The sequence below is a fragment of the Leuciscus leuciscus genome (assembly GCF_965113295.1).
Source record: "Leuciscus leuciscus genome assembly, chromosome: 9".
In the NCBI taxonomy this organism is placed as follows: domain Eukaryota; kingdom Metazoa; phylum Chordata; class Actinopteri; order Cypriniformes; family Leuciscidae; genus Leuciscus; species Leuciscus leuciscus.
The window spans coordinates 32,760,250-32,774,334 of NC_138733.1; the positions used below are offsets into that span (position 1 = coordinate 32,760,250).

General features: G+C 36.5%; 1 protein-coding gene across 2 annotated transcripts; it reads left to right on the forward strand.

The window, feature by feature from the left end:
- The first annotated feature begins 1,303 nt into the window (after nucleotides 1-1,303).
- On the forward strand, nucleotides 1,304-6,886 carry cysltr2b (cysteinyl leukotriene receptor 2b). Of its 2 annotated transcripts, XM_082180960.1 has the most exons (3): nucleotides 1,304-1,436; nucleotides 4,063-4,190; nucleotides 4,856-6,886. In XM_082180960.1, exon 3 carries the CDS (start codon nucleotides 4,872-4,874, stop codon nucleotides 5,904-5,906), a length of 1,035 nt encoding a protein of 344 aa, XP_082037086.1. In that variant the 5' UTR covers nucleotides 1,304-1,436; nucleotides 4,063-4,190; nucleotides 4,856-4,871; the 3' UTR covers nucleotides 5,907-6,886. The 2 variants fall into 2 exon arrangements, with proteins under 2 accessions (XP_082037086.1, XP_082037085.1); XM_082180959.1 differs by lacking the exon at nucleotides 4,063-4,190.
- Nucleotides 6,887-14,085: the final 7,199 nt, after the last annotated feature.

The window sequence follows — 14,085 nt, forward strand, 5'->3', positions numbered from 1 at the left end:
TAATTGGCATGGAGAGACCGCTTAAAAGCCGCTGGGGAAGAGGAAGTAAGAAGAGAGAGAGCGACTGAGGACTCGTGCAGCAGAGCGATTGAGGCAACAACGACTGTGTGTTTTATGAGTTTATGGGAAGTGCAGTTAGCGCGTTTTACCTTTGTTTTGACTTGTGAATACTGAATAAAAAGCACGAGTCTCAGTAAATCCGACCCTGACTTCATCCTTCCTCATCGTGAACCCTTTTACATACACGTTTCCCCACATTTGTTATATATTTTCTTACAAATTCCAACTGTGCCAGGAGGCTGGTGGTGCGAGGGCCTGGCATAAACAAAAATTGAAGGAGTAGTGCCACCCTGGAAAAAAGATGTCAGTTAGATATTCAACCAAACATGTTGAGTTTTGTTGTTGTTCTGGTTACCAAATCTAAATGTAGGCTATCCCATAAATCCTCCTCAAAAAATCTTTACTTAGTATCTTATGACTGAAGAAACACATCATTTTGGGAATTCAGGGAATGTCATGCATCAACAAGGAAATCACTAGACTGGATCATGTATACACACAAACTGAGTTTATCTTGGATCAGACAAACATTTTATGTGTTATCTGTGCGCACAGCCTCACACACACACAGAGAGAGAGAGAGAGAGAGAGAGAGAGCGTTCAAACACTGAATTGATTCCTCTTTTGAGTTTACTAGCGCTTGAACGGACACATACACAAAATTACTTAAAAATACCCATCTCGGCAAGTATTCTTTCGGTTATGTCGTAAGTGAACAGTTGAGAAAGAAACCGGATGTGTGTCAGTATATTTGGTCTGTTCATTCAGTCTTAAAGTAACAGCAGCCTAATATTCCTGCTTTTGTCTGTGTCATTAATGTTAATAAAATAAAAACAACAACATCATCATCTACCATGTTCGAGAGACTATCTATCTATCTATCTATCTATCTATCTATCTATCTATCTATCTATCTATCTATCTATCTATCTATCTATCTATCGATCGATCGATCGATCGATCGATCGATCGATCTATCTATCTATCTATCTATCTATCTATCTATCTATCTATCTATCTATCTATCTATCTATCTATCTATCTATCTATCTATCTATCTATCTATCTATCTATCTATCTATCTATCTATCTATCTATCTATCTATCTATCTATCTATCTATCTATCTATATATATATATATCATCTATATCTAACTGTATGCTTATATGCATCTCTTCTGATATCTCAAGCACAAGATCAGGAATGGGTGTGTCTGTAGTCTATGAAATCGAGTCATTTCTCTGGAGCAGCAGTCGTGTAGAGTCATGCCTTTATATGGCTTCATCTCCCCAGTCTTCCTGCTGCACAGGATTTAACGTATATTTGAGGGAATTGGAAATTTTGGATTATTTTGTTTTTTGGCAACCTCTTACAGGTATGTGCATTAGATGTTTTAGATGTTTCAATGGACTATTGGTTATGAAGCATATACTGTAATTTTACCATATGCATTCTCATAATTTATTATAATGATAATGGTGTTAAAAAATCTCTTTTTAGACTGTTCTAGATCATTTGGATTTATCTCTTTCTCTGAGGCAGACATGTCAAACCAAACCAGACAAATTATCTAAAAATGTATTCCTTATGGGTCTTTGTTCAATAATATAAAGCCTGTATATGTTCAAATGTTGTGTTGGGTGTTTTTAAGGCAGCATTTAAGTGAACAATACTTTGAACTAAACAGGCTGTTATCAACAACATCAACAGCTGTAACTGGAAAAGAAATCCTAACTTCTCTTAATAATACAAACTTTCCCTTTTTTGCATAAATTTGACTAGTTTTTCTTTGCATGTCAGTACAATCTCGTACAGTTTGTGATCAGTCATGGCTGAGTGCTGTGCTGAAATAGGATATTCTTACTCAAACAAGTGCTTTTGCCTTGGGCAGATATCAGATGTGCACTTTTCCTTTCTATTTGACCTAGGATAATCAATACCAGATTGTGTTATAAAATGAATATTTATCCAACTAATGAATCGAGGATGGTTTTGACTGTTTAGAAATCAACTGCGTTGAAAAATATTCTGTGGTGGAAATGACTTTGATGGAAATGACCATTTTTTACATTTTGGATTTGGAATAAAAATGGCTAATCCCTTTGTTTTTCTTAATAAATCTCATAACTATCATTTTATGTGTCCTAAGTACCCACATTTAAGTCATATTTAGATTTTTGTCATAATTTGATAAAATTATTGTAAAAAAAAAAAAGGTTTTTTTTGTTGTTGTAAGATTAATTAAGATTAATTGTTTAATTCAACATGTTCGTAGTCAAATTTACTAGCAATTTCTAAAGGAAAAATGTTTCTTCACCATTTTTATAGCTCGATTGAAAACTGCACAATATAAAATATTTAGATTTCAAGTGGCATTTACCCTTGCTTTATTTTCTTCTCGCATTGCAACCCTTCACTGTCTCCTTGATAAACAACGTGATTTCATTAAGTGCAGTGTGTTCGTGGATCAACATTTTTTTTGATCCTGGAACAACATCAACCAATCAGATTTGAGGGACAAGTTTACAGTTTATGTCAAGTTTAGGCTTACAATCGTGGTTAAGTGCTTCTACATCAGTGTTTTCACATATCCTTTCCCTCTGATTTTAGAGAGAAGTTACAGGTAGGGTTGGATTTAGGGGTTTGGACTACATTTTCGGACAGGAATTTTGTTCCAGGATTGACAAAATATGTTTATCCAGGAACATGTCTTACACAAGATTGCGATCCTATTTCTCGCAGGTCATTTGCCAGTTTAGCAGACATCACAAACATTCCATTTCATAGACACATTTATGGAATATAAATGTTTGACTGAAATTGATAACTGAATGGATCATTTTGCGTGCGATGGCTCACACAAATGTGCGATTTGCTTAAACAATTGGGAAATTCGAATCTGGTTTGAACACGAAAATAAGGGCCAGTATTAACCAAACAGGACAAATTAGCACGAGTCCACAAACCCATAAAAGCGCTGATGGGAAATAGCTCAGTGGGTGATTTACTGACAATGCACTTAGTACACAGATGGAGCATGTCAAGTGCAAAATGGGTTAAGACAAGCTTTTTTGGGTGTTAAAGACACCCTGTGGTGAAAACCAAGTGTTTAATGTTGTTAATATGTCTATGTTGTGGTGTTTTAAATATGCATTAAGACAAATCATGCGCAAATTCATCAGTCAACACCATTGCTGAGTATTTTCTCCTTGAAACTGCAGTGAAAGACACAAATGCGGTTTGAAATCGCTCCTGTTTCCTACTAATGTAACCAATCCAATTCCGTCAACATGTGTGGCTTTTCTCCACCGACTTTCTATGGCAGGGAGAGGGCCAGCGTCCTGCACACTTTAGCTCCAACACACTTGCCTGGAAGTTTCTAGTGGCTGTGTTCGAAATCGCCCCCCTATATCCTCATTCAAATTCCCTCCATTACTCCATTAATATAGCCCACTTTTAGGAGAGAAGGAAAACGAGTGAGTGAATTCGGACACTGAGTGCGTCAGAAGGGCTGCCGCTTTTGCATATGCTGTTTAATAATTATTTGAAACTTAGCAAACTGGCAGCTCCATTGGTAATGAAGGGATTTATCTTGAACTCTGTCATGGAAACTAGCATGTATAAACCTTAATCAGACAATTTAATAATCAATTAAAAAGGAATGTATGCCTGTATGATATTACGCTGTGGCCACATTGGACCAGCGGTTTTGGAAAATGGATGGGTGGATGATTCAGCTGCAGGTGCCATCTTCAGACGTGGGAATTCATTCGGTGTGCGACTCTCTCAGTGCATTATGGGTATTCTCTAGCTGTTAGGTGTGTTTGACTTGCGCAGTGCAGACTGATCGGTGTATGAATGAGTGCACTCGATAACGTCCACTATGATTTTGGACAACAAATGGCTGTCCCCTCAAATAGTGCCCTATTTAAGGTTTTAGAAGGAGATTTCGAACACAGCCTGGTCTGAAGAGCTTGATTAGCATGTGATCATGTGTTTAGGGTTGGAGAAACTCTGCAGGACAGTGGCCCTTCAGGAGCAGGATTGGACACCCCTGATCTATGATGTTCTAAGGATGCTGATTTTTAGAAGACAGTTGCCTGACTCTGAGATGTTGATCGGGAACATGGTTTGTGTAGCAAGACCTTATTAGCTGTTTGATAACTTAGTCAAGCAAAAGGCTAATGATATCAAATACCGTTATGTGTCCGTCCGACGTTGTAGAGAACGATACATAAAACACATGCTGATACAGTATTGACTTGTAGACAAGCCTGTATAATTCACTCTTCCTTCTACTTCTGAAACAGTTTCAGGTTCAATCATATATGGCTGAATTGAACCGATATTTCCATGTGTAGCATTTACTACGGTTGACCAAGTGGAATCTCTGAGCTAGTGTGATTAAGTGGAGGCGGGGCTAATTTGCATATTCATGGTCTGTAAACAGTACGTTCGAGGGATAGGTCACCAAAAAAGGAAACATTTGCCATCACTTACTCGCCCTCATGTTGTTTCAAACCTGTATGAGTTTCTTTCTAAACGGTTGAACACAAAAAAATATATATTTTGAAGAATTGAGCTAAAGCGATGGAGGAAAAATTGTAAATAATAAAGGCATTGTGAAAAGATCGCAAAATAAAGTAAAAAATCTGTTAGTTTTAATCAAAGCCTTGGAAACATAGAGCCTGACATTGAACAAACACCCATTAGGTTGTCTAGTTTGAAAATTATTCAAATTCCATATCATTTTCTAATGTGGTCTCTTTGATTTACTGTATGTCCTGTTCACAGAATTCCCGACCCAACCATGAGGGATCAGAATGCCACATCAAATAACTGCTCCATCAGTGACTTCAAGCGCACCGTCTACCCAATTGCTTATCTGTTCATGTTTTCCGTTGGGCTTGTTTGCAACCTAATATCCTTGTTCTTCTTCATTTCCTCTTCGTTGAGAAGAAAAGTGTCTCTTTCTCCAGTCAACATCCTGATGCTCAATCTCCTTCTGTCCGATCTGATGATGGTGTGTTCGTTGCCCTTCCGAGCCGCCTACTATCTCATGAAGTCCGACTGGGCCTTCGGAGACGTCACCTGTCGGATCATGTCCTACGTCTTCTACATCAACATGTACGGCAGCGTCTACTTGCTCGCGGTCCTGAGCATGGTTCGCTTCGTGGCCATCGTGAAGCCGTTCGCATACGTGCGCTGGCAAACCTCTCGGAGAGCCTGGACGATATGCATCGTCATCTGGCTGATCGTGGCCCTGATGTCCATCCCGCTCCTGGGAGCCGGAACTTCTGTGGAGTCCGGTCGGATCAAATGCCTAGAACTGAACCCGTCCCAGTTGAGCACCATTATCGTGTTAAATCGAGGCACCTTGTTTGTAGGCTTCGTCATGCCCTTCGCGGTCATCTCGGTCTGTTACATTTTTGCGGCCTTTTATTTGCTGAAGCTCAAGAAGACCCGGCAGAATCAAAGGTCTCAGTTCAATCACAAGAAGTCCTGTTCTCTCGTGATCATCGTTCTGCTGATTTTCCTCGCGTGCTTTATGCCGTATCACATCGTCCGAACTCTATTTTTGGAGGCGGAGATGCACGTTGAAAACTACGGTTACGGAGAGTCCTGCAATTATATTGAAAGCCTGAGAAAGGCCGCGGTCATCACACACGTTCTGGCCTCGGGAAACAGTTGCCTGGATCCGCTGCTTTTCTTTTTCGTAGGGGAAAACTTTATTAAGTTTTGGCGACAGCATACACCCAGAAGACAGAGTTGTATAATTGAGCAGAATGTGAAAGTGTTGGAGAAGATAAGCCGTGATATAGAGGGAAGATTCTCACCGATATAGATCCCTTAGTTTGGACCTGTCGGGACTTGAGGGGGAAATTCTCGGAAAAAGATTTGATCTGTGTTGGACTTGTGGTCCCATGCAGGAAGAACTTGATTAACCTCCAGAAAGTCACTATAGCTATGTTTCCAACCACTGTTGTGAATTGAACTAATGTGAATATTGCTTATGAATATTTTTTTTGTTGTGCATGGAGGAACTGATTTAGAAAATGTGTTTCCATTGTAGTTTATGTGCAGGTCCTCTTATTGGATAATAAAATTATCCGCCTCATTTGAGCATTTCTTTTAGTTTTAAGTTAAATCTTAAGTTTCCTTATGTTTTATTTCATGCGAAACCAAAAGAATTGGCATAAAATACAGAACATGGATGGAAACACTGCTGACGATAAATGAGATCTCTTTAAAATATTTTGAGAAATAATGTCTCAGTTGATTAAACTGAGTCTTCTGCTTCTCAGATGTTTCTCCTGAGGAAAAAGATCTTATTTTGCTTGAGTTTCCTCTAGAGTTTCAGACAATGTCTCACAGTGTCTAAATTTTCAATGTGAAATCTATATTTCCCATCAAATTTTTCAGACCAAAACACATTTGTTAGTTCTGTGCTCTTTCTCTATGTCAACATTGGCTCATTTTTATAGATGGTTAACCCAAAAATGAAGCCATTAACATGTTGTAACATTGCTGTATGCTCTTCAAAGCACTGTATCTTTTGTGTTTTAAGTGAACTATCCTTTTGAGGAATTAAGGTGATATCAATTAATTTTAGAACAAAGATTTGAATCAAATGGATAATTAAACAAAACTCCAATAATTGTCCTGAGCTATAAAAAGACACTTTATACTCTTCTAGGAAACATACGCTAGTAATTTATTGAATGTTTGTACATACTTGTCAGTAAGTGCTTACATGTGTACAGTTCAAAGGGATTCCTTTAAAGTACATCTTTTGTGCTGGTTATACATTTCCCAATCAAAAGACTTGTTTAATGTGTATCAGATATTGTTCGTGTTGTAATCTTATAAATGTTTCAAATATTGTTTTTATTGCTTTTCTATCTATCTATCTATCTATCTATCTATCTATCTATCTATCTATCTATCTATCTATTCAATAATAAAAAAAAAATTATAATACAATAATGCCAAAACTGACCTGTATTTATTTATTTAGCCTTCTAATTATTTCTCATTTTTCAGTATAACATTTTGTAAAAAAAAAACAAAAAAAAAAAACAACAATAATTATTACATTTATAAATTGTATGTGAGTGATAAAATTATTATAAAATAATTATAGCAACATTAAAAAACTGTTTTGTGTTAAAAAAAAATCGTAACTGAGGTTCTTTTTTAAAATCCACCTGTGTTTTGATTGCCCCATTAATGTTATAGAATTATTTCCAAATTACAATTTTTTAATTAAAGTTTTTCTCAATCAATTTGACACATTTCTTCAAGTGAATGTAGTTGCTCTCAAAACAATTAACGCAGCAAACTAAACTCTGTTGATTTGATAACAAATTCAGAGCATTTTTTTTTTTTATGATTCGTGGGGAAAAAGCTGTGAATGCTGGATCCATCCTTGTGCCTCAACTTCTTCAGGCCTCTTCCCTCGCTTGAAGAAGACTTACTCTGTAAGGGTTGTGATTTCCATCTCTAAGAGGAGAATATGCTGGAAGGAAATGAATTTTCACCGTCCTGAAAAGGGGATGATGTTCAAATCACTCTTAGTTTCACCAGTGCTGAATAGTGAAATTGTACAACTACACAATTTCGCTCAATTTGCTCCTGATCATGTTTCATTTAAAATCTGGCTTCTCCTAAACCCTCAATGTTTCTTGCTCCATCTCCTCTAACTATACCATATATTCCTCTTCTACTGTTCCTCTCCCTCTTAATATTACCCTTCATCTATCCTCTCCAAAATCTCTCACTCTCACTCTTCCTTTTCCCATTCTTCTTCTTTTTTATGAGTTTTTGTAATTGAGATAGCTGTGACTGTAAACAGTAAGGAAGTTTGCATGTCCTGTGTTGTGTGTATTACTAACTCAATAGATATTTATATGGGGCTAACTGACTAATGAATTAACTGAGAATTGAACAAATAACAGAGTTTTGTTTGTTCTGTTTGAAAAAAATGGTGCACAAAGAACCAAGGTTAGTAAAAAAAAAATCAATGCAACATATGGAAGTGTTACAAAAGCCAAATATTCGCCAGTTAAACAAGCAGGTTGAGATGCTTTATATGAATATTAGCTGTAACAGCATCAGAGTTATTTTATCATGAATCAGATAAGCGCGCGACAAGTTTCACTTTTGGAAACCAATACGACAAGAAATTCTTAGATAGGATTTTATTTGACCTTGTTGCCTATCATCCGGAGTCCTTCTTTGAAACGCTTGATCCTCGAAACATCGGCTGCAGCTTCACCTGCCGGACAAGACAATATCATCACTTCATATGTTCACTTCATATGCACCACATTCAGTGTTTCTCAGTCGCTTTGGTACATTTCTCGAATCATCCTTAACATTTGCAAACCAGTAATTCATTTCTCTAAACAATTTGTACAAACAGCACCACAAAATGGACTACCTGCAAAAACCTACTTGCTCAAATCCTTATAATGTATAAAGAAACGCATTTTTACAACTAGTTCAACCATTTTGCATTGAATGACTTATGCAAGGAACTAATGCCGAGATGTTTTGCAGTGTAAGCTATTTTTTTACAGTCTAAGGGTGTAAGACTATTCAACAGAGAACCAGCTAATATATTTTGATCAACATGACATTAGCAGCCTAATTGATAAACAGCAGACAACTGTAGGCATGTAGCCAAGTTATCAATTGCATGAATCCAAAATATTTGCAAGTGAGTAGATGTGGAGGTTGAACAAGTAGTTTTGTTTTTGAGAATTTCTGTTGTGATGATCTCGACTGAGAGAAACTGTCATTTCCACGAGGCAGAAGTCACGTCAGAGTGACGAGTTTAACTTTACACGACGCCATGGCGCCCTCTGCAGGCTCACAGCAGCGATCAACAGCGACAGTTGAAGAACACATGAAGACCTCCGATGCAAAAGCCTCTAAAAGCCACCTCTGCCAAAAATGAGAAAATAATATTGAGTGAATGCTCTCCGCACATAGCCTACTATACGTTCATCAAATACTTTCACTTCAAACTCACTAAATCCCAGCCTCAGCTCATTCAGAAATGCGGTACTATTGGGTAGAAACCTATAGGAGCCTGAGAATGTTAATATTAAACAGAAACTTTAGACGATATTAAACAAAAACTTTAGACGGGCTAAGAGGCTTTTGCATCTGAAGTCTTCAAATGTTTAGAGGAGATGCTAGAGCAGTTTTTTTTATTTTTATTATTTAACAGGGACAATGCACATTAATCAACCGTAGTAAAACTTTATGTAAATGTGCCAGAGTTAGCTAAATAGCAAATTTCCATCCGTAGTCCCTGAACAGGTGATACTAACTAATGTCCAACATCATCAATACAGAAGTACAGTGCTTCAACAAATACTGCAAGAAAAAATACATTAAAATTATCAAAGAAAGAAGAAAGAAGAAACAACAACAATGTAGTTCCAAGTGCCTAATCAAATACTACAAGAAGATGAAATACGAGATAATACATTACAAAAGTGACATAAGTGCAATATGTTAAAAGAAATGTATATGTGAATTGCTAGTGGTTACATGTCTGTTGTGCCTTAAGCCATGTCTTAAGTTTATGTTTAAAAGTTAAATAATTATTGCATTCTCTCAATTCAACAGGTAAACTATTCCAGTAGCGTGTAGCTCTAACTGAGTGAGAATGCCGTCTGTCCAAGTTTACTACGCCTGTATTGTATAATACAGTCCCCTCTACTATGCCCTTGTTACCCTACCTCTACTGTCTTTCTGCTTTATGAACTGGTTAAGTGGCGGAGGGGCTAGCCCATATAACACCTTGTAAACAAGGCAAGCATCTAAAAAAATGTTTTAAACTGTCTAAAGTGAATAGATTGTATTTTTTTATTATTTGACAGTGATGATAACTATTAACCTTTCTATCAAGAGCTTTTATTGTCTGTTTGTACAGTGACTCGATTGGTTTCAAAGTTGTAGTGTTCGCTTGGGACCAGCTTGTAAAGCAATATGTTATATGGGAAAAGATCATAGCATGCATAAAGAGGTTGGCTGCCTCTGTTGATAAATATGGTCTGATATGTCTAAAATTAGCCAAATTGAATTTAATCATGTTGGTAATTTTTTTTACCTGCTTTTTAAATGTCATCTTTGAATCTATAATGATTCCAAGGTATTTAAAGTGAGACACCACCGTGATCTTTTCACCATTAACAAAAATATCGGGTTGTGGGGAGTCAGAAGTTCTTAATGAAAAATACATACACACAGTTTTGTTTACATTCAGGTGTAAACATGAATTATTTAACCAGTTCGAAACCTGTGCCATGGCTGCTGTTAGTTTGTCTGCAGCTTGTTGTTTATTTTTTGCATGCACATATATCTGTGTCGTCAGCATACATCTGTATGCTGATAGAGGGACAGGCTAAGGGTAGGCCATTAATATACAAGCTAAATAAGATTGGGCCCAACACTGACCCTTGGGGAACGCCAATATTACAATGTCGGTATGTAGACTGTGCATTGCCAATATGTACACTTTGCTTCCAGTTTGTTAAATACGAGTTCATCCACTTAATTGCGTATTTAGACAAATTTAAATATGATAGCTTTGAGAGGAGTACCTCATGGCTTACTGTGTCAAAAGCCTTCTTTAGATCCAAAAATACTGCTCCTATTACGCCACCTTCATCTAATTTTGATTTTATATTTTCAATAAAATAACAGTTGGCTGTTTCGGTAGTGTGGTTGGAACGGAATCCAAATTGCATTGGATGCAGAGGAAAATGATTCCCGCTAAGGTGAGTAGTCAGCTGCTTTGCTACCCATCTTTCGGCAACCTTTGACACTATGGACACAATACTGAACTTTTACTTTATTGTCTCCCTCAGCAGTTTGTTTCCATATTTCAGCAGAACAGATATTAAAGATATGAATTTTATTTATAAATTTTTTTTAGACCTTTTGTTTAAATAAAACAAAGGAAGGAAGCATAAATGCAAAGGAACAGCATAAAGGAAGACAGGATAAATGCAATCCATTTATGCTGTCTTCCTTTAAAAAGTCAACAAAAGCTCAAATTTTTTTAGCTTTTATAGCTTTATACTCTCTATATATACTCTATATAGGCTATATTATAACAACCACTCCCTCACTACACCACTACATTGGCTCATATGAAGACACTCTCGGACATGACCTTGCTTGCAAAATAGGATTTATTTGAAACATTGCAATTAATAATAGCCTACAGCTTGTCAACTTCAATGGTGTGTTCATCTGTGTGTTCATGATGTAAGCCTTTTAATCTCTTCTGCTCACTAAAGCTGCATTTATTTATTAATAATACAGTAAACAGTAATATTTTGAAATATTTCAATTTTAAATAACTTTTTTTCTGTTTGAATTTGAATTTATTTTTATTTAATCAGGGACAATGCACAAAAAACATTAGTCTAAGACAGAAGAGATGTCATGTGCCAGGTTATAGCAAAAAATGCTAATTTCCACCCGCAGTCCCTGGACAGGTTGATATCATACTTACAAAAGTTCATAAAATATAGAATAATACATGGAAGCATTACTTCACTCACATCATAAAAACACTCTCCACTTCAGGAATCTATCACACACTCACTCACTCACAGTTTACATCATTCATATCACGGTCATTCAGTGCGTACAGGTTTGCTTTGATAATAGCCACTGTTTGGTCAGGCGTGTAAAAGTACCATAGTTTGTGCATGAAATAATTTCATTTGGAAGAGTGTTCCAAAGGCTCACTGCTTTATAAGAGTAGGATTGTTGACCATATGTGGTTCTACGTCTTGAAACGCTGCACTCTCCTCTGACTGTTGACCGTGTGGCTCTAGAAATTTTCTCAGAATTTAGTGTTACAAATTTTCTCAAAGGGGGAGCAGCGATGTTATGGATCATTTTAAATAGAACAGAAATTTGATTATATTTAATGAGGTTTTCAAAACTCAATATGTTATATTTACTTTGTACTTTACAATGATGGTACTGGCGAGGCTTTTTATCATGAATTTTTATGGCCCTTTTATATAATGATTCAAGTAATTTTAACGATGTTTTACACGCCTGGGACCAACTAGACATGCAATACAGAAGATGTGGAACAATCATATTATTGAGGTATATATTTGAGGCTTCCGTAGTTAATGAATTTATGATATGTTTATAGTTCATCAAATTAAATTTCAATTTATTACCAAGTTTTTTTATGTGACTTTTAAAACCAAGGTTCGAATCAAGTATTAGACCTAAATATTTTGTTTCATTTACATTTTAAATTTTTTGTCCATTCACTTGAATTTCTTGAGTTAGTTGTAATTTATGTTTATTTGAAAAAAACATTGAGACCGTTTTGTCAACGTTTAAGGTCAGACAGGACGTCTGCAACCACTCTGCAACTTTTTGCATCTCGTTTGATAATTTGTCAGCAACCTCCAGCTCGTTTTCCCCAGAAGTAAAGATCACCGTATCATCAGCGTACATGATTACGTCAACGTCCGAACACACTCTAGGGAGGTCATTTATATAGATGCTGAAAAGCAAGGGTCCCAAAATAGACCCTTGCGGCACTCCCATCGAGGTAGCTCTAAACGCTGATTGAATGTTATTCACTTGTACACACTGATGTCGGATGCTCAAATAAGATCTTATCCAGTTTTGCGTGTGCTCAGAGAGACTATATTGATTTAATTTACTGTAGAGTATCTGGTGATTGACAGTATCAAAAGCTTTATGCAGATCAAGGAAGACACCCTTCCCTGATCCACATATGCCCTGATAGTTTCCAGGAAATAACAACAGGCAGAGTCTGTTGAGTATTTCCGTCTGAAACCAAATTGCATTGGATTTAAAAGAGCTTGTGAGTCAAAGTAGGTGGTAAGTTGCTCCGCCACCGTCTTCTCAAGCACTTTTGACGCAGCTGGGAGGATGCTTATTGGACGATAATTGTTCATTTCATGTTTGTTTCCAGACTTAAATATAGGGGTGACAATCGCAGGTTTTAGGGCTGCTGGAAAAATACCCTCACTAATCGATTGATTGATTGATCATTGTTGTCAACGGATCAGAGAAGATGTCCTTATATTGTTTCAGAAAAGAAGTATCAAGTCCATAAATATCTTTTACTTTGCTGCTGTTTAGTACAGTCATTTTTTTTTCAACCTTAGTTTTAGTTATTGAGCTAAGATTAAAATCAGATTTGTCACTGATTATGAGAGGGGAATGAGCAATTTGAAAATTCTGAGCCAGTTTTTGGACAATGTTTAAAAAATATTCATTAAAATTTGTTGCTATTGCAAAAGAGTCATCAATAATTTTTCCATTAATATTGAGACAAATAGGCTATTCTCACATTTTGACTTTTCTTTTCCAATCAATTTATCAATAGTTTTCCATATCATTCTACTATTACCTTGTGCATTTCTAATGATTTCAAGAAAAAAACTGGCCTTGGCCTTTCTAAGCTCAGCTGTAACTTTATTTCTTTGACTTTCTTTCTGTAAAACTTTAAACAAGTTCAGTAGTTAAAACACTGTTTGCAAATCTCATGCACTCTTTTTGCAAAACTCCAAACACATTTTCACTCACTAAAACACATTTCGCACTGTGATGCATTTATGTTTCAAAACTCTAAACACATTTTCACTCTCTAGAACACATTTCGCACTGTGATGCATTTATGTTTCAAAACACTAAGCACAGGCAGGCAAAAGTTAAACACAACTACAACACAGTTGTCATCGTTTACACACAACGATTCAAACTTCTTCACACTTTTTTCTACTGATGTGTGACCAAACCAATTGTACATAATACAAGTCAGTTCAGAGTGCCAGAACTGACTCAAAATGTTGAACTGAATGTTGATACCAACAATGAATGGAAACAATATAAGAGAGAGAAGAGGAAGAGTATGTGTGTAAGAGGTGGTGAACAAGGAGCTGGATCTGCTTTAGAGTTTTCTCTTTGCCTGCAGAAATGACATTGTGATGTGG

Coding starts and splice junctions, on each gene's coding strand:
- cysltr2b (XM_082180960.1), top strand. CDS start 4,872: ATGAGGGATCAGAATGCCACATCAAATAACTGCTCCATCAGTGACTTC.